Genomic DNA, 26,646 nt, shown 5'->3' with positions numbered 1-26,646 from the left:
TCATGCTGTACCTCCACTAAAATGGTGCGACCAAATCCTGTGCTGTGCGGCCAACTAAAAATCTTACTCGCACCAGTGCTACCAGTGGAAAAGTTAGTGTAGAGCCCTGCATAGCATGCTTTTATCACCAATCATATGGACTACTGTGATGCATTTCAAGCTTCCGATTATTACATAACTCGGCAGCGCAAGTCCTGACCAAGATCTGAAGGTGGGGGGAGCACATTACATACTTTTTTAAATCACTTCATTGGATTTTTGTGTATTTCACAATTGATTTGAAGCTTCATTTATTGGTTTTTCAATGTCTGAATGGACTTGGGCTTTCTTTCCTCTCTGACCTTTTTACCTCACGGTGAGACGTGGACTCGTGGTCCCACCTCTTGTGTCTTCGGTTGCTGTGCGAGCAGGCACCTACTGCAGTGGGGGCTTATTTTTTGCTGGCCTTTGATGCGGCCTGCAATCTGGTCTTGGTGAAGAAGGCTTCATGAGATGGGGTTCATCTCACAAGACCGATGCTCTGTCGCCAGCCTCTGATCTTTTAGTCATCTACTCCTCTCGTACCTTTAACTTTTTATTTATCTTTGCATGTGTGTTTGGATCCTTGCGGGTGGTGGGGTGATTTTAATCATGTGAAGCACTTGAGTTACATTGTCATGTATGAACTCTTTAATGTTTGATACAAAACACAAATATAGTAAGTGAGGTGTGAGGTGTGTGTGTGTGTGGGGGGGGGGGGGCACTGTATTCCTTTCCATTCTTATACAGTGGCCCCCATTATTCAAGAGGGATTGGCACCCTGCCCTCGGTCAATGATTAGAATAGTCGCAGCCACTGAGTGCACACATTTCTTGGTCGATAAAGGCCAAATAGTAATTGCTGGATGTCCGTTGGTGGGCCCGCATCCCGTTTGTCCTACACACCCTCCACCCCTCGACAAATATGTTTCAGCTCTTCATTCGTTGCCCCCCAACCCCGCAACCCTTGCATTTAGTAGAACTTCTCCATCTTTCCTTGTAATCCCTTAATGAAAACAATACTTGTCAGAAGTATATCTTATTTGCCATGGAGGAGATGATTACTGAATTGATTACTGCTGAATCTTGTTGCTAGTAGCTAGCTGGTATGGCATAAATTGCATCAAGCTTGCTTCGACTTATACATATCCAGTATATCCCTGGTAAGATTTATTTAAGGGTATAGGAGACAGGGGTCCATCAGGAAGTTTCAGGCGGAGCAGTGTGTGTTTAATTGTGGCTGTGGAATGGTGCACCAGCTCTGCACACTCCGCAGGGTCCTTGAGGGTGCATGGAAGTTCGCCCAACCTGTCTACATGTGTTTTGTGGACTCCCTTCATGATTTCTGTGGGGGGTGCTTCGGGAAAATGGGTTACTGAACCCCCTGATGCAGGGCTGTCCGACTGATGTCAGACTTAGGTCCCCATTTCCGGTAGTAAGTTGGATTCGTTTCGAGTTAGAGTTGGACTTTGCCAAGCATGCCCTTTTTCACTGATACTGTTCATAACCATTATGGGCAGGATTTGTAGGCGCAGCAAAGCCATTGAGGGGGTTTGGTGGCCTCTCAGTATTGTGTCTCTGCTTTATGAAGATGATGCGGTGCTGTTGACTTCATCAAGCTGCGATCTCCAACTCTCACTGGAGCGGTTTGCAATTGAAGCGGTTGGGATGAAAATCAGCACTAAAAAATTAAAAGATCATGGTCCTCAGTCGGAAAAGGGTGAAATGCCCTCCCTTGGTTTGGGGATGAAATCCTAGAAATCCTACCCCAAGTGGAGGAGTTCAAATATCTTGGGGTCTTGTTCACAAGGAGAGAATGGAACAGAAGATCTGTGCAGTGTTTTCAATAATGCAGTCTTTGATCCGTTTGTTGTGGTGAAGGAGCTGAGGTGAAAGGTGAAACTTTTGATTTGCCAGTCTGTCTCCATTGCTATCCTCGCCTGGTTACAAGCTGTGGGTTGTGACCGAAAGAACAAGATCTCGGATACAAGTGGCTAAAATGAGTTCCCTCTTCAGGGTGTCTGGGCTCTCCTTTTGAGATAGGCTCAGAGTTGAGCTCCTGCTCCTCCGCATTGAATAAGACAAGTTGCTCGAGCATCTGATTTTGTTGCCTCCTGGACATCTCCCTGGTGAGGTGTTTCAGGCACTGGTAGAAGGCCCCGGGGACACCCAGGAGAGACTACGTCTCCTGGTGGGTCTAGGAGCACCTCGGGATAACCCCGGAAGTGTTGGATGAAGTGGCCAAGGACAGGAAACTCTGGGCACCCCTGCTAAAGTTATTGCCCCCGAGACCTGACCCGGATAAGTGGGAAAAAAAAGGGATGGATGTACAGTATATACTTGGCGGTATTTCCTTCAGGCTTGGGTCCTCTACCAGAGGCCTGGGACCTTGAGGATTATGTGCAGGACTTTAGCTGTTTCCAGTATTACACTCTCCTGCATGTTGTATCTGCTGGAGGCATCCACCCAACTTGGTTACTTCAGCCCCTCAGGACCCTGTCACTACTGTCACCGCTCTTACCTTTACCCGCCACATTCTCTCTAGTTCTTCCTTCAGGTTTTGGCACTTCTTCAGCTTCAGGGCCTCTTCTTGTGATGCCATGAAAAGGGCTGAATCCATGAATCCACAAATATTGCCTGCAAGCTTCGCACTATTTTTCATCAGTTACTGTTTGTAAATTTTGGTCAGAGTGTACAAGTTGCCCAATCAGCTTGAGGTATTGTACAATGTCCCGTCTTTCCCGAGAAGATCACATTGGAGCAGCCCAGTCTGATATTGTATTGAGAACTACTTTGGTGATTCAAATGATTAATCTGGCTCTAGCCAGGTTAGATAAGTCGCTCCGTGTTGTGTTTCAGTCTAGCCTCTTCCAGCCAGTGGTGTGTTTTCTTGATGTCTTCAATTTGTCGGTGAACATGCCATGAGGCTTGTATTTCCATTATGGTCCATCTGGCTCCTTCTTTTTACTGGGCTTCTTAGGCACTCACTAAGCAGGTCGTCCCTTGGAGCCATCATCTTTATGTATTCTTGGAGGCCTGTTGTTTCCGCCTGCACAGTGCCCGTGACTCTTTCTCATCCATGGCCTCCCTCTTTCCACTTGGTGTACAGCCTCAGGATGCTGAACTTGCGTTGTAAGGCGCTTTATTGTCTTGATATCAATGACTTGCATCTCTTCCAGTAACCAGGGAATATGCCAGTGGGGCTGTGGCTTCCTTTTGAACTGCATCCGTATGATTGCTATTTGTCTGTGGAATTGCAAGGTATTTGTTGCTGTCCTGCACACCTGTTATGCTGCCTCGAGGTAATTCAATCCCTTCGATAGTGATCACTCTTCCCTCGCCTAGATATCATTCGCCCAGACATATCTAGTCTGAATTACATTCTGATGTCATTGCTGTATATCCTTGTAAGTTGAATCATGGAATTGATGTCACACTTGTTCTCGGCATACAGCTGATGTCATTCATGTAGCTGGTGGCAGATCATTGTTCCACTTCTAAACCGCTACCTTAAGCCACTCTTGGTTATGGTTTGTCTGAGTGGGTTCAGGCCTTTACAGAACAGCAGTAGGGGCAGGCAGAGCATCTCCTTGGAATATGCCACATTTGATGTTGACCTGTGCAACTGGCTTGGAGATGACCTCCAGAGTTGTATTCCAGGCCTTATTGAGTTCTTGATCATAGTTCTTATGATCCTGTTGATGTTATACAGTTTCAGGTACACAATGCAATATCCATGTGTGTTGCATTGAGTTGTAGACTTTCTTGTAGTCAATCCAGGCAGTGCATAGGTTGATGCTTCTGAATTTGAAGCCTTGGACAATTCCCTGTCAACCAGTAGCTGCTGATTAGCTCACCTGGTGTTACCAATGCTCGTCTGTGTTCTGCTCATGTATTAATCCATATGCCTGCTCATTTTGGCTGCTATGATGTCTGGTAGGAGCTTATGTGTGGTGCCGAGGCAGTTTATAGGCTGGTAGTTCCATGGAGTCATTCCCTTCTGGGGGTCCTTCACGACGAAGACTGTGTAACCGTGGGTTAGCCGTTGTGGATGCCGGCTTTCCCCCAGCATTTTATTAGCCAGGCGGCCCACCATGCTTTCCTTGCCCCCCCATCGGGCTAAGCTCCAGCCCACCCCCACAAAATAATAATTTTGAACTTGTCCGCACCGACTTCCCCATCAATGAACAACCAAGAGTTATCGCTGGATGAATTTCGCCAACCCCAACACACCCACATACACTTCGAGGAGCATGATAGGTAATTTGTCGTCCTCAAACAATTCCGCCGCCCTATCCAACCCCCCAAAGATTATCTTGGGCGGAATTTTATCCATCTGTCCCCGACCGCCGGGCTTAGCAAGTTTTCTGGGGAAAACACTGGGATGGGTCCCCAATTGCAGCAGCTGGTTCATTTATGCAGTTAGTTAGCTTCTTGCGCCAGTTGGTGTGATTGATTTCGGGTCTCGGTGCTGTCCAGCTCTTCATCTTAGACACTCCTGCTTGGATATCTGCCACTGTTATGACTCCTGGTTCTTGTTAGTTTAGGAAAATCAATTATGTATTTTATAATTAGGTTAAAAGTGAAATAGTGGACACCAGAAGTATGTTCATATCATTTTATATTATTGTTTTTAGTGTATTATTATTCTTTCAATTATTTTCAACAATCAAAAATAGATCTTTATCTATGCCAGCAGCGTACAGTGACAGACAGAAAAATTAAATGCTCTTCCATTGGATGGCAAAAGATCAACCTGCTTATCCATCCAACAAAAACGGTGCTATCCATCCAACAAAAACAGTCATGGCTCTCTCCAACTATATTAGCTTTGTGTTTAACCATAATACAAGACCGTTATTTCAGATGTGATTAAGTACATTTGTGACTAAATTGAGACAAGGCCATTATTTCAAACTTGTTGGGTGGCTATCTGTCAGATTTTTTAAATGTATTTTTTAAATGTCAAATAAGTGACTTGGGTCATCATAGGTTGGAAAATACTGATTTAACCATTACTCTCATAAATAAAATCTAGGGAAAAAAACTATAAAATAAGTCTTAATGATGCACATAGGCACATGTGAAGCCATTTCAACCTAGTTGTAATCTCTGCAATATAAGATCTTGAGAGATCTTGAGTTTGAGAGACTTACAGACTCATTACACTGGTCTTGCTGCCAATGTATGCAGCAATGAAACCATTCAGTCATCCAAGGGCAAACTTCAACATAAGTCATTTTATGGCATTGCTATCCATGTATGGTATTACTTGTTAAGATTTTATTTTGTTGTTGAGACTTGCAATGCTATGAACAACCATTGTGGCGGTTGACTTGACTAAGATGGCTTCCCGCAAAGGACTACAGTCACGGTGGTGCCACTGACGAGACAGCCATCTCAGTCCTAATGTGCTGCGGCTTTGATGGTTCATCAAAATGTCTTCACACAAAAGCAATTCGTAGTGGAAAAAAAAGACGCCCTAGAGAAAAACTGTAACATGCGGACTCAACTGTGTTAAATATGAATTGAATGTCTTTTTTTTTTTTTTTTTTAATAAAACAGTAAATTGTATTGTTTGAATAAGCTGCTACTTGCGTAGTCCTGCTATCTTGTTGTAATTGGAAAATAAAAATTAACACTAAATTAACACACATTTTAGTAACTGAACTTTTCAGTTACTAAAATTACATATTTAGTCATACTGATGATGAATAACTATTTAATCAATGTTGACAAAAAAAAAAAAAAAACTATCCACAATGTAACTTTTCATCTATGGTGGGTTGGGGAAAAAAATGAGCACCAAAACAACAACCTTATGTTTTTTCCCACTTTTTTTAATTTTCACAAGGACATCCGCGTAGAGAAAATGCAGCATTGTCTCACACAAGCTGTAACGTGCAGTGGCTGATCGGCCATGGACGGCGCAGCAAGACAGCAGAAACGGGAGAGCAACTGGAAGTACTCAGGTTCACTTTTATTACAAAGGCACACAAAAAAAAAAAACAGTGGCCTTGTCACAACCGCACGTCACAATAATCGTACGCCTCCCTGGCGTCAAAAACATTCACAGCCAAAAACGAAAAAGCGCTGCTAATGCACACAACAACAAAGAGGCGCCACCCTGAGGCGTGGTGCCATACTGCAGATTGTTACAAAGCGTTCACACTAGTCGGCGTAGTCAGTTTCTTTCTCCACGATCACACCACCTCAAAATATCTTGAGAAGAACACCAGCGGTCAAAGATTTTTCATTGCAGAAAGTCGGTATACGTGTGAGGGTCAATTGGCAGGTGTACAAGTGTGAGTCGCCGACTGTAATTTTCTTCCAAATTGTCCAATCGTATTTGGCCACGTTGCTCAGTGTGCGAGTCAACTCCCAAAGGCAAATTAATCATAACATAAAAATTCAAAATTTTTTTAGCTTTAAACTATGAAAATGTTTTTGTTTTTGAAGGATGATGTGTTAAGCTAATATTTACGTAAGCCCGCATGAAGGCTGTTTTTGTCTCAATTTTTCCCTTTCCCGATCAAGGATGACAAACACTTGACTAGATTATCCAATTAGATGACCTTGTGGTCTGCGGTGTTGAGCGTCCAGATAGAGTAATTGGGTCCGAAACGGGACGGGCAGACAATCTTAAATGTTTCAGACCAAAAGTCTTTACGTCTGTGGGAGTCATTTGACTCGTGGACCAAGAGATACACGGAATGTAGCCAATCAAAGAAGCGCCCTTACTGGCCAATAAGGAAGCTGCCGTGAATCAAATATGCATGACAAGTGTCTGACTTGATGTGTGTGTGTGTTAAGAATTATCTTCTAAAGTAAGTCTATTTTTGATGATATCGCTCTTCTACAACACTACCGTGCGTCCGATTCCTTTGGCAACACTTTGCCGCAACATATTTGATGCCCTTCAAAATAAATGCATACCAGTAAAATGATGGGGTTCACACACCCAAAACACAAAGTCCGCTCCGGTGGACCTTTGAAATGGAGGACCATCTTGAGATAATGTATTTATTTATTTATTTATTTATTTATTATTATAAATTTTTCCGCTGGCTTTCTTTGTTCCTTTTTCAGTTTGAATTTTTCTGTCATGAATATTCCAAAGCCCAAATGTCATTTCCTCTTTTCGTGTTTTGTCTTGCGATGTTTGTTCTTCTTGGTTTTTGTGAGACCACATGCGATCACATGAGATTTCGGCCCCGTGGGACCTTGTTTCGAGATTGTGTTGTACGTTGAGATCAGCTGCTGCGCGCACACCGTCCACAAAACTCTGGAGCGCTGCGTTCAAACACTCTTCTGAAATGCCCACGCAAGACCACAGTACAACCGTGTCTTCTTTAAATGTGGAAATCGGATGGGTGTTCAATTCTTCAATAAACATTTAAAACAAAATGGCACCTTTGCCGCGAGAAATCGTAGTGGTTGAAGAGGGGAGGAGGAAGAGAGAGGAGAAAAAAAAAAGGCTGAGTGCGACGCAAACCCGGGACCTTCTTCTTAAAAGGGTGAGTGCACTAACCACTACACCATTCATTCAGTTAGGTTCAGCGGTGCAGAAATTTTACTTGTAGTTTATATAAGTGTCAGCCACCATGGAACCTTTCTAGGAAATTAAAACAGCCAACGGGGTATATGCCACGGAGGAGGCGGGACTTCCAACTTCCGGGTTTTCACACGTCAGCATTGATTCCGGTTCCGGTTTGCGATGTGTGGGCCACGTCCCAATAATTGCACTTCCATCTTCGTGCCCCTCGGTTGCATGTTCCCGCTGATGGGAGCATGTGGTTGTTGGTGGGGGTGCGAGTGTTGGAACGCGGCCAGCAGTGGCCGGAAACTGCGCTGATGTGTGGAAAGCAGGAAGTCGGGAAGTCCGTGGCATCTACCCCTTTGGCATTGCAAAGCTGGACAAAATGTTTACTGATAAAGGCTACTTTTATCACTATCCTGCGAGCATGGAGGTCTCAGAGAAAGTTGGCGTATGTTTAGTCCGCATAGGGGGTGCGGGGGTGGATCCGCACCTAATGACGTCATAGAGTGACCACCGTCTCGTTTTCCCGGGTTGGGAGGGGCTGATGCTTGGAGAACAGAATTTCTCATAGATACAAATCCACTGGTCAGATACCACTGGTCAGTCCTCGTGGGTGTGTGTGTGTGTGTGTGTGTGTGTGTGTGTGTGTGTGTGTGTGTGTTTTATTTACTTACAAATTATTAACCGAAAGAGTTGAAAATGTTTGTCTCCCTCCTGTTAATGGCTTAATGAACATAGCAGGTAGAGTTTTTTTGTTTATTTGTTGTTTTTTTTTCTTTTTTTTTTCAATTCAGATTTTTTATTTCACTCTTTAAAAAAAAAAAAAAAGAAATGAAAGGGGACCATAAGAAGTAAAACGTGAAATCTGACCCGATCGACACAAAATATGATCAACACAAAATTAATGACAGCAAGAAGTCAATATGCTTTCAATGTCACAATACGACAAAATAATTCAACAACATGACCTTGTGCTATATATATATATATATATATATATATATATATATATTATTATTTTTATCCCCCCCCCCACCCCACCCCAGTAATTGTGCTTTTATACATTTTTTTAAACTCCAGTTAGACTGAGATGATTTGAATAATGCCCAACATTTAAAAATAAAATCATATCTTTTGGCTCAGTAGGCACTGAAGTCAGACAATTGTAAATGCAAGAAAAGATGCAACTTACCTTGTATTGCCACCTCGATTCCCAACCAGATGTCCCACTTGGTCGAAACTGGTCCAATTACTTCGAAAAGAGTCCAATGAAAGTATTTCAGGAAAATTGTTGGCCCACGCCGACCCTGTACATCCATATAGCCACGTTATTTGGTGCTGCAAGCTTCCAAATACGCATAACATCGACCCAGTTTGACTAGTATCTTCAGATCAGTGCCACGAATTAGCATCGGAACACTCGTGAACACTACATTTGCGTTTGTTTTGTTTTGGGGTTTTTTCGGGGGGGGGGGGGGGGGGGTTCCCTCCTTCTTCTTCTTTCCTCTGGCTTCTTCCCTCTCCTCCCCTCCTTCTCCATGATTTCTTGCGGCAAGGAGCCATTTTGTTTAAAATGTTTATTGAAGAATTGGCTTGCGTCAAGTGGCGTAGATATTCAGAGATTACTCAAATGCAGAGCTCCAACAGCAGACTGCAGTCGGCTCTCCGGTGGCACGGCAATCACACGGGGAGAGGCGGGTTTTTACTGAACCTGGCGTTTTACTTCCACGTTAGAAAAGTAACCAGCAAAACACCTAATATTTCATAAAAAATTACATTGCCTTGCTGTCAATGGTAAGATTTAATCATTATATGCCTATAGCTAACTGTTGGAAGGGCTTAAAATACCGTGGTGTAATCCCTTTAACTTTGAAAGTACTGGTAACAGGATTTGAATTGGTTTTAAAGAGCAGGTTTGTAATGTGTGTTTCATAGAAGCCGTAAACAAACATTCTTAAACTTGAGTTTTTTGTTTGTTTGTTTGTTTGTTTTCAAGACTGATGGCTAAGCTAGTGTGTTGTTAAAGCGATACACCACTTATTAATTAGGGCTGGGTATTGCCGCCAACCTCACGATACGATACAAGGGGCCACGATACGATACGTATTGCGATACATATGTATCCCACATAAGACATTTTATTTCGTTTTTTTAAACAAAATATAGGAAAATTGGTACATTGAGACACGTGTTACGTGAGACACGTACATTTATAAGTAAATAAATGTTGATATTCTTCCTCTGCTTTAAATTTTCTTGCAAAACACAGTGTCCAATCACTGTGAGCTATTTTTGCATTAATTGAAGGCAATTAACTTCAAAGACGCTGCTGGTTTTTATTTTTTAGGTACAATACAAGCTGCAAAGGCAAACGTTAACTGCCTATTTAAAGTTAACAAGCAATATCGATTCTGACGCCTGCGTATCGATACATGTATTGTAATGAGGCCCGCAACGATATATTGCCGTATCGATTTTTTGAACACATCCCTGTTATTAATCATTTTCCAGTATTGAGTTGGGCATTGTGTACCTTTGTACTATTATTCTTTAATAATAGTGTAAATATCTCTGGCATCTTATTCGCTGAATTTTATTTTAAACCGATTAAGTGTCCAAATTCGATCGTACGGTGTGGGACGCCATGTTCCTGGTCACGTGATCGTGATGACGTGTCCCGTGCGTAACCGGAAGCCGTCTTCGCTCATTTCAATAGAAATTTGCTGACATAATGTGCAAGAAAGACGTCTTCGATCCCAAAAACTGCGCCAATTCCGTTAAGAGTAAAGTCCTCAACACGTCCGGTTTCATGTCATTCCATGTGGCGGTGGGGGGTGGCCGCTCCTAATGTGAGCCAAAGCGTGCTTAGCTTAGCACACGACATGTAGTTTAGCCAAGCAGAGTGAAAGTCACCCAGATGTTTACCGTCCACTTCGACTCGCCGGCAGTTGGATCTGCCAGTTTTATCCGGCTTTCGGTGTCCTCTGTGGCTGTACTGCTTTTGAAGTAGTGTGTCTTTATTCTAAGGCTTAATTCCACCTTTGATGTCCGCTGTGGGGCGTGTTAATTCCTCGTGAGTTCTATGATACGGTTCTATGAGTCCCGAACGACCACCTGGTGACGGTGCTGTATCCAGCACGGAATTCCCCTATCGCGACTGCGGCATCGAGCAAGAATAACAGAATAAGCTTGTTTCTAGTTCAGTTCTAGACAGCACCGCCATCTGGCGGTTGGGAGGGACGAAATAGAACCACTGGCAGCCATGTAATTCAATGTGTATTTTACGCACGCGATACATAACGATGGTCACGTGACTGTCCTAAATGCCGATACAGTACTTTAACGCAAACATATTCGCAAAAAGTGCTATAAAATCATAATTGCTCAACATAAATTGCCGATTTTTTCAGGGAAGAGTTTAAATTAATTATTTCACAGAATAGGTGGTTAGTTTGTCATAAGTCTTGTGTTCCTTTAATGTGTTTTTCAACTATTTTTAATTATGTAAACTAGCGTGATTTGTATTTGAAGTTTTTTTTTGTTTTTTTTTAAGCCTAAGCCCAATAAGTGAATTAACGTGTTAAAGGTTTTTTGAAGGTTTGGGTTATTTAGCGTGAAATGAGTCCTTGAGTAATTTTAGTACGAATGTTACATTTACAATGCAGGCAATTGTGACCCAAATCTGATTTTTTTTTTTTTTTCCCCCCAAATGCTACCTGTATTGGATTTTTTTTTTTTCATGTCAGTGTGAACGACTCAATTCAGATTTTTTCAAATCTGACCTGGGTCGCTTTCATATGTATCCAATTTTTTCCTATGTCATTAAAAGTCCAATAATATATGCGCTCCGACGGGCAGTGGGGAGCATTCAGGAAATGTATGTGAATCTGCAACATTGTTCTGAATTGCAGTGGTGACTTTATGTGACTTGAATTGAATCCCACTTGAAACATGAAGCATAAAGTTGAAACTAGTTTTGTTATTGTTATTTAATTAGTAATTAGCCAAGCAGACGGTTCATTTATTCTGCCGGCAATGACGTGACGTCATCGTTAGTAGATGTCTTTATGGAATGAGGAGATTGAAAAGGCTCGCCTCAGTTTCCCAAAATTTTATTTCTACATCCTCCCGCAATGTTGCATTCCCTTGCGGTCTTTGCATAACCTTGCAATAGCCAGACAGATATTGCGCTTCACTCAAGTGAGTTCTCTGCAATATCCATCTGGTACCTCTCCAGGGTAATTTGGTCGAGAAAGGCGGGACATTCTGTGCAATAGTTCGAGCTGATTGGACGATGCGTCATTCTACACGTTTGGGGTGGAAATTTCGTGTTCGTTCTTGCTGACGGCGGGGAAGCTCGAACATCTTACCAGCTAGAAATGCACAAAGCGCCTCTCACTGTTCAACATTCAACAAGGAAACGGTGAGTAATTCTGCGAGAACAGAATTAATTGTAGTGTCCATTCGTCCATGTTGGGTTTGTTTGTTAGCCCCTGCGTCGGCGCTGGCTTCCTGGTTTCGTCACAGATGCATATCCCGCCCCCAAACACAATGTCGCTCTGAGATTGGTCCGAACGCGGTTATCTGCGGGAGCAGTACAAGATGTATTCTCCGGGGTTTGTGAACTCATAAATACCGCGAGAATTCATCTTGCAAGAGCAAGGTTATTCTTTGCATGCCCTCGCAAAAAAAATTGCATTCCCTCGCAAAGCTTGCGTTCCCTTACAACATTTGCATCCCCTCGCAATAAACTGTTCCCTCACAAAGATTGCGTTCTCCTGCAAAGATTGCTATCCCTCACAAAAAAACGTTTGCGTTCCCTCGCAATAAATGCGAGATAACGTAATGTTTTTTTGCGAGTGGACGCCTTTTTATTTATTTATTTTTACGCGTTTTATGTACTTCAGGGTCAGTTTGGATACTGTAACCTCGAATGCGCGGGTGAGAGGCAGCGGCACCATAGCATGGATATCTACGGTAGTACCGAAATAAAATTCAATTACGCTTTCCCACTGCTGTAGACACTCTAGCCTCGTCGCTTTTGGTCACACCGAAGTTGACCCGGAAGTACATCAACTCGTTTAAAAATAAATAAATAAGTAAAACAATTGGGTCCCCTTGCAAAAGAAAAACCAAACATTTGCGTTATCTCGCAATCTTTGCGAAGGAACGCAAAGTTTTTTGCAAGAGAACCCACACTTTGCGAGAGAACGCAAAGTTATTTGCGAGACTACGCAAAGTGTTTTTTTTTCCCCCTACCATGTCACTATAGGGGCTCCGTACTCCTCTGCAGATATGAGATGATAAAAAGATGAGCTCCGGCAACAAACTTAAACTTAAAAAATTAAAGCGTGTGGCCCTGATACACTGGACAATGCACATGCGGGTCACTTTTGGTTCACACAGCGGACAGATTGAAGTCACAAATGATATGTAATGTGAAACAATTACACCAACAAAAATCTGATTTGACCCAAAAAATTTTATATATATATATATATATATATATATATATATATATATATATATATATATATATATACATATATAAAAAATACTACATGTATCGTACTCGCTATCAATGAACACTCAGTGTGAATACTCACACCCACTGGTATCGGTATGAAAAAGTGGTTAAAGCAGTAATCAGTAAAGTAACTAAATTACTTACTTTTCAAATCAGCTAACAGTGGCAACACTGACAATGGGGTGTATGCCACGGAAGAGGACTGTTATTGCACATCAGCTTTGTTTCCGGTTCGGTTTGCGACGCGTGGGCTTCGTCAAAATACTTGTGCTTCCGACTTTGTGCTCCACGGTTGCGTGTTCGCAACGCGGACCGGAACCAAACTCATGTGCAAAATCACGGAAGTCCCGCCTCTTCCGTGGCATATACCCCATAAAATGTCGCCAACACAGTGTGAAGGCCAACTTCAAAATAAATATTAATTTGCCAAATAATGCGTGGACATAAATACCTTGGAACGCTTTTTTCGTTACTGGCAGCCTGTGGCGACGTGATGGGTGCCTCATCTTCCCAAATGTAGTTGCAGTATTTTGCCGTCACAAACTGTTGCCACCCAAATCAGCACGGCTTCCTGAAATCATATTCAATTGCTAATTAAGGACAAAAAATAAACAATTTGAATTAATTACTATGGCAAAATGGCGTCTGTTTCCATTGTTAGCATCTAGTGGCTAGCTGCTTAGCGTGTGACCTATTGTATATAGCTGCTAGCTGCTTAGCGTGTGACCTATTGTATATAGCTTCCGACATCTTTTCAAAGGCAATTTAAGAAGCAAAAACGACTGCGCACTTTTGCTGGCAGCCACAAACAAGTTTTCAATTCCTACTGATCACTTCTCAACAAACCAGGCTGACTAAATTTTTTTTTAGTCAAATCGAATTCATCCGAACACCAAAATATCTGCCCAAGATGACATGCTAAGCTAAAGATGACTTGACTTGACTTAATGTGTTCTCAAGGATTTTTCTTTTTTTTAATGAAACACTAAGCTCTGTCTTTAAATGAAAAGAAAAATGTGCCCCCACGAGTGTAAACATGGGATCAGATTAATATTGCATCGGTGGAATAAGAGTCAAGCAAATGTCATTTTGAGCTATTTCATCATTGTAGCGCCCTCTGCCATCCACTGAAATTAATGTGAAAGGGACCTCAGGCTAGCATTGATAACATTACGACTCACCTTCCTGGCTGGGCTATGCTGTATTCGGGAAAGGTTTGAAGTCAAACTTATCCCACTTTGAGTGTCCCAGTTCCGCCCCCAAAGCGGTTGAGGCAAATGTAAACAACAAATATGGCTAATTCTGAGCAATTGTTTGTTGTTCTGGTTAATGCAGTCATGCCAAATCACGTTGTGTCAGGTGAACATATGTCTTGTATTTACATTTGCTTCCAACACTTTGAGGTTGGAACTGACATGATCCGAGCCGGATAAATCCAATTTCCCACTTTCCTCGAATGAAACATTTATCCTCAGTGAAAGGAAGCTTTGCGTTCAATGAAAAGAATTGGCCTTTGGTTAGTTGTAATTTGATTCGTGAGGATTATTTTTGATTGAAAAACGTAATCAAATGTTGTTTGACTATTCTAATAATATGCCTGGTTTGTATGCTAGTCACAGGCAAAAGCAATAAAGTACGCCGTGGAAATGAAGCGTTGCATTGCGGAAATATCAGAAGTGCCCGGATGTTCGGAATTGTCAATACGTTGTCAATATCCTAGTCAATTTGTGGTGGGAGGAGCTAGCATGTAAACAAGGAAGGGAGGGAGCTGCAATGAGAGAAAGAACATGACATGCTTGCGATTTTCAACTGCTGGGTTTGGACCCAGAAGTAGCTCACACATTCATTATGGTTGGTTCGCCGACCGGTCGTAAAAAAATTCTAGGTGGTCCTTGATTTATGACGATACCAGCATATAATTTGTGTTTTAGTGGGAAAATGTTGGTCCCAGAGTGAGAGCAGTTGTGAACCACTGCTAAGCTGCTACCATAGTCATTTGGAAGCATAGTCATTGGTGGAAGCACCATGTGCTAATGCTTTTAAGGCGTTTTTAGCTCTTAACATAGCTACTTTGCTTTTTTTAAAACTGAGATGCTAAGATAATGTGTTTTTGAAGGCTAAAGTGACAATCTGAAAGTAACGCGTTAGCTTTGTACATGAACAAATGTAGAAAAAAATTATGTTTTTTATTGACGTGAAGGATAATGTGGGTGAGTTTGTTACTGTCCGCATGATGCCACTATGTAAGCTCCGCTGCTTGCCATTCACATCACTGGACTACATTTTAAACACACTTTTTGCCACATAGACCACATAAAACCAAGTCAGTGTTTGCCGATGGAAGCTCTTGTCTTGTGCATGTGAAGGTGTTGTCGTTCTGTTGACAAAAAACATTTTCAAAGATTTCATTTCCATTTTATTAAACAGGACAAATTCACATGCACAAGCACTTACAATTTAACAAAGAAAGATACAGTAACTGGCTTCAGCCAACCATAGACGTCGAAAACGGGCTTCCTGCTTAGTACTTTTTTATTTCTTTATTACTGGAGGAAATTGGCTAACAGTAAGGTTATAGGCAAAGCTTCCAGGTTTTTTTGTGTGTGTTTCCTTCACAATGAAAATAACGTTCGTTTTTCAAGGCCGAGGCGTGATGCTAATATTTTTGTTTTAAATGTATTTTTATTAACTACTGAAGAAACAAATAATGATGACGTAAGCTAGCAACAAGGCTGATATGTTATTGTTATATGTTGCTAAAGTATTTTGATGCTGTTGTTGGAGACTTACGTGCTAACTTGACATGTTTTTAAAGAGTTTTACAAAAAAGTAACATATAAGTTGTTTTTGAAGTATAAAGAGCAAAGCTAACGTTGGAATGCTAATGTGCTAGCAAAGCACACTGTACAGTACTATACATATTTCAAGGACTTCAAGTACATTTGTTTCATTAACAAGGTTTCAAAATGATAAATCAATTATCACCACAATTATTGATTAATTTAATTATCAATTAGTTGAGGATTAACCAAGTTTACAAATGTCTCATTTTGAGTCAGCAGAAAATGTAATCAGTCTGCTTTCATGAAGGATTACAGATATTGGAGAACATTTACTGTTGACAAGGTTATTTTAGTTAACGAAAAACTAACAAAAAAACTAAGACTAAAATTCAACAAACATTTTCGTTAACAAAATAAAATAAAAACATAAATGTGTTTTAAAAAGTGAAAACTAACAAAATACATTTTATGTTTACAGAACTAACTAAAACTAACTATAATAATAGTGAAAATGTCCTTCGTGTTAGTATTTTGTAATTAATTTAATGCATGAGCCTTTGGAGATGGGAAAAACCAAACTGTGAAAAAGTATTGAAAAAGAAAAGAAAAAAAACTGCAAATATGTGAATCCGTGGGCGTTGAACTATGAATATGAAGGTGTCGTCATGTGTAGTTTTGAAGTTGTAATATTACCAAACGTTTCTAGATGGCAGACATGGCTTACTTGGGCTTACACTGAGTCCTTTGATGTTGCCTTTCAGACATGGAGGAATGTATTATCAACATTGAAATGGAATAGGAGCATGCATTTGGCACATGTGCTCTCATTTTGTCCATATCTAAAGTAGCATTTTTGTTATACATCTAGGTAGGAAGTCTGATGTGCCCCCTCAGTCAATCTCAAAGCACATACAGACAAACGTCCACTTCCAATTTTCGCCGACATTGAGTAGGAACTGGACAAACGCTGCCTGCACCCAACTCAGGCAAACACATTCACTTGTGCAGTGTGTGAAATTTGATGATAATACATAATAATAATAATAATAATAATAATACACTGCCCGTCTTAACAGTAACTTGACTTTTTTGTATTTAAGCTGTATAACAAATACTTTGGGATTTGGGGATTATGTTGTTAAAATTTGCACAATGGAATGTGAATTAAAAACATGATAGTTTCTGCAAGTATTTAACAGTTATACAGTGAAAATGGAGCACAAGGTGAATAGTTACTTTGCAAGTCAATTTACCGCGCGTGCACTCATAATTTTTTTTCCGATGCTCCTAAAATTTGAAGTTAGGGGCTACTGTGTTAATATGTTTTTAAAATATAAAAGGCCAACATTTTGACCTAACATGTTGTGAAGATGTTTGTTAAAGCTAATGTGTTACGCAAACATGTTTTGTTGTGTTTTTGAAGGTGTTTCAAGATAAAGGTAGGTAGTTTTAAGGTGAACATCTTAACCTAGCATGTTTTCAGGGTGTTTGTGAAGGCTAATGTGATACACAGACATGTTTTGAAGGTGTTTTTGGAGGTTAATATGCTAAATAATCATGTTTTTAAAAGATATTTGGTAAGGCGAACATCAATTACAATCACAATTAGGATTCTTAATAATTACATAGGTGGCGTGAGCTAATCCGTTATGTCGCTGTGACCTGTCCTGTCTATCTGCACTCTGGCACACTTTTGTGGTTGAAACCAATTAAGACCATCAGGTCACACATTTTCACATGGGCTAGGACCGCTAGGCTGAGTCGTCCCCAGTGTGGGTGGGCAGCCAAGACAGTATGAGTAGAAACCATTTTGGACAGATTAGACCTTCTTCCATATCCAGCAGAAAAGGCTCCACATCTGTGTACTCGATCTTTCTGGTATCCAGTAAATAGTTATCTGATAATATGCATTCTCCTGGTTGCTATTACTAGTATAGCGTGCATCAAGATGAAAGAACCGGTGAAAGCTCCCATCACAACTTTACAATAACATGTTTTGAAGGTGTAGGTGAAGGCGAATGTGCTATGTAGATGTGTTTTGAAGGTGTTAGTGATATCCGAAGTGCAGCAATAATAATGCATTAGATTTATATGGCACTTTTGCTTTTGCACACTCAAAAGCGCTTCACAATGCATACATTCTTTACATACTTGCAGTCACATTTTTTAAGGAAACGTTACCTAGCATGATTTGATGGTGTGTGTATGAAGGCTAATGTGCTGTGCACATGTTTCAACTGTGTTTCCAAGGCTAGGGTGTGACCAGATTTTCAAAATAAAAAAAAAAACATCCGGACACTACAATTTTGCCATTTTAAATTCTTACCAGGAACTATTTATAACAAATTTAATCACTAGTCAATCTGATGACTATTGTTTGTGTTATTTAGCTAATACTAAATGCTATCTTGGTTGACAGTCAACAGTCAATTTAGTCACCATCATCCAAACTTGTTTGCTTGCCCCCTTTAGCTATTTTAAGATGGCTGTGCCGTTTACCTCGCGCTGGTCCCACATCGTACATATGCCGCTAGAAAAGCTCGGCTAGCGTCAGGCTAGTATGACTACATTTCCCATGATTCATACATAGACACGGAAGCAGGAAGTAGCTCTAGTTATGGTAAACACACCTGCTGGTGATTAAATCCGGATGAGAATGAGAACGCAAATGTGAATGTGACAAATGGGAAGGAATTTAACAGGTTTTTTTTAAATTGGTTTATCATATAAATTGCTATAACATGCACGTGGCCCAACAGTTTGCTTGCCTACTGGACTTGTGAAAAATAAATAAAATAAAAAGATGGGATGCTGCGTCCAAGAAGGACAAAGCAATGGGATTGATGAAATCTGCCGGGATTTGGGACACAAGGCTCAAATCCGGGACTGTGGAACGTCTGGTCACCCTGTCCAAGCCTGATGTGCAGAATGTTGATGTTTTAAAGATATTTGTTAAACTGAAGATGAAAAACCTAAAGTTTTTTGACTGTTAGTAGTGAAGGCGTATTGTGCCACGCAGACATGCTTTGAAGGGTTTTCAAAGGCTAATGTGGCTCATGAGTTTTGAAACTTGATATGTTATGCTATCATGTTTATAATGTACCAATGTGAGTGCATCAAGACATCTGTCGTTAGTTTGCTGCCGGCTTCATTCCTACACCTTCGCCCACAGCAACAAACGAAGGGCGTTTATCCTGGACAGAACATCTCCCCAGCTAGCTGGCTAGCATAGGATGTAGCTGATCCCTGCCAGCAACGAGGATTTATGTAAAACACCAATAGGCATAATAACCGACCCAGACTTTACCCTTGGCCACAATATGGAACGGATTATAATGAGCGATTTTAAACTTAAAAAGAATTACTTTAGGAGTTGGAAGTGGAAGGAAGTCAGCACCGCTGTTCTCTCCAGTTCATGATTTAGTTTTCAAATAAGTGATTGTGAGACTTTGTAAAACTCTTAGGCAGAAAAAGCGCTATATAAATGTTTAGCTTTTTAATCAAGTTGGACTTTACTTCTGTTGGACTGTGTTTTTTTTGCAAAAGATACTAATTGATTCGGATCTCGTTCCTTGACATCAATGCAAATACGTGTAATGTAGCACAGAGACTTTTTTTTTTTTTTTGCACTTTTTTGTTTGTGAGGCTAAGATTTTTGAAATGATTAATTTTAAAGACATTTAGTAAAATAGACATCTTAATCTAATGTCTTTTGAAGGTGTGTGTGAGGGCTAATGTGCTGCACAGATGTGTTTTTAAGGTTAAGGAGCTAAAACACTGAGATTGGCTGGCAACCAACTTAGGGTGTACCCCGCCTACTGCCCAAAGCTGGCTGAGATAGGCTCCAGCACCCTCACTGCCCTTGTGAGGAGTAAGTGGTTAAGAAAATGGATGAATGGATGGAGCTAAAACAATGTGTTTTAAGGTATTTTTTGTCATCTTGATGTGCTAAGATAGCATTTTTGTAATGTGTTTATGAAGGCTAACGTCACCTGTAAGCTAATATGTTTTATAGATGTTTTCCAAGGCTCATGTGCTAATTTTACGATTAAAAAAAAAAAAAAAAAGAAAGAAAGAAAAAACATTCAAGGTGAGCATCTTTAACATGTTTTCAAGGTTCTTGTAAAGGCTAATATTCGATGCAAGCGTGTTTTGAAGGTGTTTGTGAAGGCTATTTTGCTAAGCTAATACCTTTTTGAAGATTGACATACTAACCGAGAGTTGTTGAAATATGTTGTTCGACTGCTGGAGAGCGTTTCAGCTGCTAAACTGGGAAAAGAAGCAACGAGTGCCTCAGGCAGTACAGATGGGAACAGTTGAAGCACAAGTTGCTGACTGCTTTATGACGTTTGGAAATTGATTGGAAGGGAGCACGCTCGGTCTCTCTGAGCACACTCTGGGCGTCAGAGTGAATTTCCAAACACACCCCTAATGTGTCCTGACTCTTGAGAGCGTTTTTAAAGGCTAACATATAGCTATGTGCTTTTAAGGCTAACGTGTTTAGGTTGTTTCAAAGGTATTTTTCAAGTATGACATGCTTAACAAACATGTTTTCAAGCTTTTTTTCAAGGCAAATGTGCTCATCTGTATATTTCGAATAACTTCCTAACCTTGTTAGAGATACCAAACTCGATTCATACATGCATTCACCAAACCCTTTGGTGTGTTAAAAAGAACAAGACCAACAAAAATTTACACACAATTTCACACAAGACTATAAAGTTAATAACAGTGTACTCGCAAATGAGTGACTTTTGCTGTGCCATGTTCATATCATTCTTGCAAACAAAAGCTGTTCCTTTTCTTTGGTTTACTGTCTCCCATCCACAAAAATAATTGTTGGCTAAGATACATCCAGTGCAAGCAGCCAGGGTTGAGGTACGAATGCGATGACTGAGATTGCAATATAATTGGGTGCTTGTGTTTTGTTTTGTTTTTCTCTTTTTTTAAAACCTTTTTTACAGATCATCAGGAAGTAGCATGAATGCTTTTCCTGCTTGTTGGTCTACTGCTGTTAGCACCACATATTTAAAACTTAAACGCAAAGCGACATGCCTAACATGGCGGCCATATTAGTGGGGGCAACGTTTCCATCAAAACATGAACATTGGAAAAAAAAAATCGTCCTCATTTCTCAACTCATTTTTGATAAGGTTGACTTTTTGACATTGTCAAAACATGCTTTCAATAAACAGCATTTTGGGGGAAAAAGTTGTTTATGTCCATTTCCCTGAATTTGGAATTGTGTGGCATTGTGTGCAACCACATGTGGCACAAATCGCCAGCGTTCTTGATATTTTTCTTTTCGTGCTGTCCACAAACATGGAATGCTCCAACACCTTGCCCTCACTAGCTTAGCGTCGTCGTAGGCAAGCAGCTCAAATGGGCATCTCGTAGCACCCTACGATTAGCACTCTGAAATCAATCTGCCAAACCTGTCTGTTATCGGACGTGCGGGCTGATGTTAAGTTGAACAATTTTTCAACTTGAGCCACCACCACCACGGCCACTTGAGCAAGGTTACGATATTCCGTAATGGCATCATCACAGCACATAAACTATGAATGGGTTCGGCACTAAGTGCTTTGTCAAAAAAAAGTCTTTTACGTGCGGATGCACACATAAGAACCATTGTTTCATCCGTTTTCCAAGGCAAACAAATTGACTTTTTTTTTTTACGACTTCCATCTAAACACAAATATTCATCAGATGCAAAAATCTGCATTTTATTTATTTATTTTGCCCGGGGCGACATGGCTCAGTAGTTGAGTAGTTGTCTCCCAACCATAAGGTTATAGGTTCAATCCTCACCCCTGGTGATCATGTCAAAGTGTCCTTGAGCAAGACACTGAACCCTGATTTGCTCCCAGTGGGTCCTGGCAGCGCCCTGCGTGGCAACAGTCGGCCATTGGTGTGTGAAATTGGTGAATGTGAGGCATTGTAAAGGCTTTGGGCAACATATGGTGTAGTGCTATATAAAAAGCAGTCAATTTATCATTTGCTCTAAATTTTTTGGGAAAAAAAAATGTACCATGGCAAAAAATAAATAAATCTTGAAAACATATTAATTAGCTATTTTAGTTTACATAGAACTTTAAAACTTGTTTTCACTAATTAAAGCAGTAGTTTCCAAAAATCAAACTCTCCCAAGACCATAAACATTAATTTTATACCCTCATACAATAAAAACTTCAAAATAAATGTGACTGTATTTCTTACACTTTTTCACCTTAGATTCGAAATGCAGCCAATCGCAGGGCACACATGAAAAATATTTTCCTCAAAAATAGTTTGAAGACTAAAGTGTTAAGTTAGCTTGTATTAAAGCTATTGATGAAGGCTAATGTGCTCAGCTAATGTCTTTTTATTTTTTGTATTTTTTTGGTGTGTTTCCCATGTAGGTGGCGAGTGCATGGACTCGGGCGTGGTGTCATGCCGCTGCCGCGCGGGATTTGCGGGCCCTCGCTGCGAGACCAACGTGGACGACTGCGCCAGCAACCCTTGCCTCAACGCCGGCACGTGCACTGACGGTGTGGCCGACTTCACGTGCACGTGCGCACTGGGTTTCGCCGGCAAGGACTGCTCCTTGCGCTCCAGCCCCTGCGAGCGCTTCCCGTGCCTCAACGGCGGCCGCTGCTTCACTCACTTCTCGGGGCCCGTGTGCCAGTGCCCACTGGGATTTATGGGGGCACGCTGCGAGTACGCCGTCCAGCCCGCGCCGCCGTCCCCGCCACTGCCTACCAAGGACGCCTTCCCCGCCGCGCTGGCCGCCGCCTGCGTGCTGGCCGTCATGACGCTGAGCCTCCTGGTGGCCGGCGGCGTCTTTGTGGCGCGCCAACTGCGGCGGGGCAGGGAGCTGGCGGCCGTTTCGGCATCGGTCAAGAACGACCTGGAGGCCATCAACAACCGATCGGTAGCCAAGGAGAACTTGCTGCTGCTGGCGGGGCACGTCAAGGTGTCCAATAAGGACGCGGCGCTAGGCGGGGGCGGAGCCGACTGCGGGACCGTCTTAAAAACCAAAATGGCCACCGACTACAACCTGGCCAAGGAGCAACGCAGCAACAAGTTGGACAGGTAAATTAAACTCTTTTCATATAAAAAACTCGGTTGTGCATTGAACATGTGCCCTTACATATATATATATATATATATATATATATATATATATATATATATATATATATATATATATATATATATATATATATATATATATATATATTAGGGGTGTTAAAAAATATCGATTCGGCGATATATCGCGATACTACATCGCGCGATTCTCGAATCGATTCAATAAAAAAAAATCGATTATTATTATTATTATTATTTTTTTTTTATTATTTTTTTTTTAAGAGCTCAGAATTGTTCATTCTGTAGTCTTACCGATTCAACGTCTTATCATCATTGCCTTTTTTTTTTTCTTTTTTTTTTGTGTGTGTGTGAATCGTTTTTTAAACTTCCATTTTTAATGGAAAAATATTCAACAAAACGTCTGACTTCGGGTTAGGATTCACACCTTGAGCATGGAAGAATGTTATATGAACGGAACATTAAGCCTTAATATTTTATTTTAATGCTGTTCAAACATGAAACAGATTACAACCTCTATAAGACTGAAATTTCAGATAAATAAATAATACATTTTCATATAAATCTTACACTCTACAAGCTTACTGATTAGTATTTTCTAAATTTGAATGAAAAAAAATCGCAACAATCGACTTATAAATTCGTATCGGGATTAATCGGTATCGAATCGAATCGTGACCTGTGAATCGTGATACGAATCGAATCGTCAGGTACTAGGCAATTCACACCCCTAATATATATATATATATATATATATATATATATATATATATATATATATATATATATATATATATATATATATATATATGTATGTATGTATGTATATATATATGTATGTATGTATGTATGTATGTAGGGGCACATGTACAATGCACAACCAATGGAATTTCTGCACCGTCTATCGACTCTGGGTTCGAACCGCGGCATCACCTTGGCATCAGCTTGGAAGAGGAACGCACTGACTGCTGAGCTAAAAGTCAAACCTATCTTTGAAATCTCAGAGTGAGGTTATACGAAAAGTACAACTGCACAGCTCAAGCTGGCATCTGTTACACTTGGAACAAGAGTTTGAAATACCTTATAGAAACATCATTTACAATATAACTCATTGCAACTATACTTCTGTAAGGCTGTAATGACAACCCTCTTTAATCTTGAGCAGTCCGAATTGTAGCAGTCTATTTTCATAACGCTTACATAGGGACCACATCATACCATGTCATTGTACAAAGTACACAACTACACACCTTATATACAGTACTTAGAAAGGAGCAGTGCAAAGTAAAAGTAGTCTATGGTTTACCTGTTGGGGTATGCTGAACGGCTTCTCTTGAGATCTGTGAAGAGATCGCTGCTGCTGTTGCTCCTGATGATGATGATGATCTAGATGATGATCTTGCGGGAGCTGGACTGATTTGGTCAGAGAGTGTAGGAGCTACAAAAGAAAATGGGAGAATAATTTGTTAGACAAGTATAATATGCAATGCAACAAGTATGCATTAAAACTGACTCATTGTGAATAAATAACCTGCTGCTGCGGACAGTTTGGAAACTCTGATTATCATTATCCACTTGCTCTCCATCTGGCACAGTTTGCGTTTGTATTATCTATTTTACAACTCTTGCACCTAATCACTATAAATGAGCTATACATTGTGGTAAAATATTTAACATAACTACAACAGTGAATATGTGCTTGTAGTTCAATGTATTTTGTTATTCTTACCATTTGTGACATTTTTCATCCAACTGATAAGTTATTGACTGCTTTTCACAGCATCGAGCAGCTCATTTTGTTTTTGTTTCAATCGCCTCCTTCCGTCGCATCTCCACAGAAGGAGATGTTGAAAAACTATCATCTATCATGCATGTAATACACATAGTGACATAAATACAATTTCTAGAAATAGCCTATCATTACAACTTTGCTCATCCCATGGGACAGATTCATAATTTGTTCTTACTTACTATGCACACAACCAAGTAATATAAAAGTATATCTTTATAAAACACACACACAACCACACGCAGACATGCCTCTGTAAAAAGTACCACTGCTGCTTACAACTAGCAAAACTATACCACAAAAACGCAAAAATGGCCATGTTAGAAGCTGGTAAACTTCATTCTCTCCTAGCGGAATAAAAGCACAAAAGGCTAATTAATTAGAACTCGTGTCAGTAGATTTCAACTTAAGTTAGCTGCTAGCAACTTAGCACGCCAAGCAGTGTAGCTAGTCGAACTCTAATAATACCTACAAGGAGTTCACTCAAATTATGAGGCTCGTTTTACGTGAGTTTTCTGCATTAAACACTACTATGTCTTATTGCCTTTGGCACTAAACAATAAAAACGAAAACGGAGTGACCAACTTACCGACAGCAGCAGGTGCAACCGCGGCCTGGCTTTGAAAGAGCGGTCAGTCTCGGCGCCGTCAGCGGGAGTCTCGTAGTGTATGACGTCATCGTGCGGATCTCGCAAGTTCTCAACCAAGGGGTAGGTCGGGCAGCGTAGCGTAACAACGATATATATTTTCATAAATGTTGGAATTTAGTTTTGAAAGGCAAAAAAAATCATTCCGCACGTAAATAAATAAATAAATAAATAAATAAATAAATAAATAAATTGGACAAACGGGCACCTTGGGCACTTCTTGCGAAAAGGGCAAGTCATTATTATGAAAGATAAAACTTTATTCTTGTAAAAATTAAAAGTGGTTTTGAAGAGAACGATTTTATTCCCTAAAAATATTGTTGTGTGGTTATTTTATTTATTATATATATATATATATATATATATATATATATATATATGTATATATATGTATATATATATGTATATATATAGTTTTATGGAAACTAAGATGGTTTTATTGAAAAAATGTTTGTATAGATGGATAGATAGATAGATAGATAGATAGATAGATAGATATTAACTTATATACTATTGTAAACGTGAAATGTCACTCTTAAGATAAAAACTGTACACAATAAAATAAATAAATAAGCAAATAAATAAGTCATTGAACTTTTCCCTTTAGATTTCAACTTTAAACAAAAACTTAAAACTTGTTTAATAAAAATGTGATTTCCTCCCATTTTTAAAAATCCATTTTCTAGATATTACTTTTTTTGTAATGTGACAAAAAAATTTATCGTTTTAAAATTAAATGCTTGTTTGAAGAAAAATTTGTAAAAATCTCTCAAAATTAATTATTTTTTAAGTATATTTCTGCCACAAAAAAAACACGATATATTTTTTTGTATATGTTTCATGTTTGAATGTGCTAACTTTCATCAATTGTTTTTTCCTGCAATGCGCTTCTGTCCCTTCTCTTGTCACTAAAATCGAAAAGGATCTAAACGTTCATGTTGTTCACTTGCTTGTTATTGTTTTTTGTTGTGTGTCCTAATGTCCTTCCGTCCATCCGTCTGTCCATTAGGCTCAAGTGCGATTCTCCGCGTTTGCTTGAAGACGTCCGCTATCAGCCCGTCTTGGTGGCCACCGAGCAGCTGGAACAGTTTGTCTTTGCCACCGAGGTACACACAGCAAATGTAAACGTTAGCTGCAAAAAGTTTTCCTTTTGCACACTCTTCTCAAGTCCAACGCGTACTATGCTTTTACCTTTTTTATGCCTACCTTTTTTTTAACCTGTTTTTTTAGTATAGCTTTAGTTTAGCTAGTAGCT

General features: G+C 40.2%; 1 protein-coding gene and 1 long non-coding RNA gene across 2 annotated transcripts in view; one reads left to right on the top strand and one right to left on the bottom strand.

Moving 5' to 3' along the window:
- LOC144033303 (uncharacterized) overlaps positions 1–25,400 on the bottom strand; it is a 94,843-nt gene extending 69,443 nt beyond the window's left edge. Inside the window, exons 1-4 of the long non-coding RNA XR_013287926.1 lie at positions 25,335–25,400; positions 24,263–24,394; positions 13,536–13,655; positions 8,750–8,864 (exon numbers count right to left, since the gene is read on the bottom strand). This is a non-coding gene — a long non-coding RNA (uncharacterized LOC144033303). The remainder of the gene's footprint in view (positions 1–8,749; positions 8,865–13,535; positions 13,656–24,262; positions 24,395–25,334) is intronic.
- dlc (deltaC) overlaps positions 1–26,646 on the top strand; it is a 103,944-nt gene that overhangs the window by 75,528 nt on the left and 1,770 nt on the right. The window contains exons 8-9 of the mRNA XM_077541338.1: positions 22,269–22,941; positions 26,401–26,497. Of these exons, the coding sequence (XP_077397464.1) occupies positions 22,269–22,941; positions 26,401–26,497 (770 nt within the window). The remainder of the gene's footprint in view (positions 1–22,268; positions 22,942–26,400; positions 26,498–26,646) is intronic.

The sequence above is a fragment of the Festucalex cinctus genome, chromosome 13, assembly GCF_051991245.1.
Source record: "Festucalex cinctus isolate MCC-2025b chromosome 13, RoL_Fcin_1.0, whole genome shotgun sequence".
Taxonomy (NCBI): Eukaryota; Metazoa; Chordata; class Actinopteri; order Syngnathiformes; family Syngnathidae; genus Festucalex; species Festucalex cinctus.
This window is presented reverse-complemented; position numbering and strand designations above follow the sequence as displayed.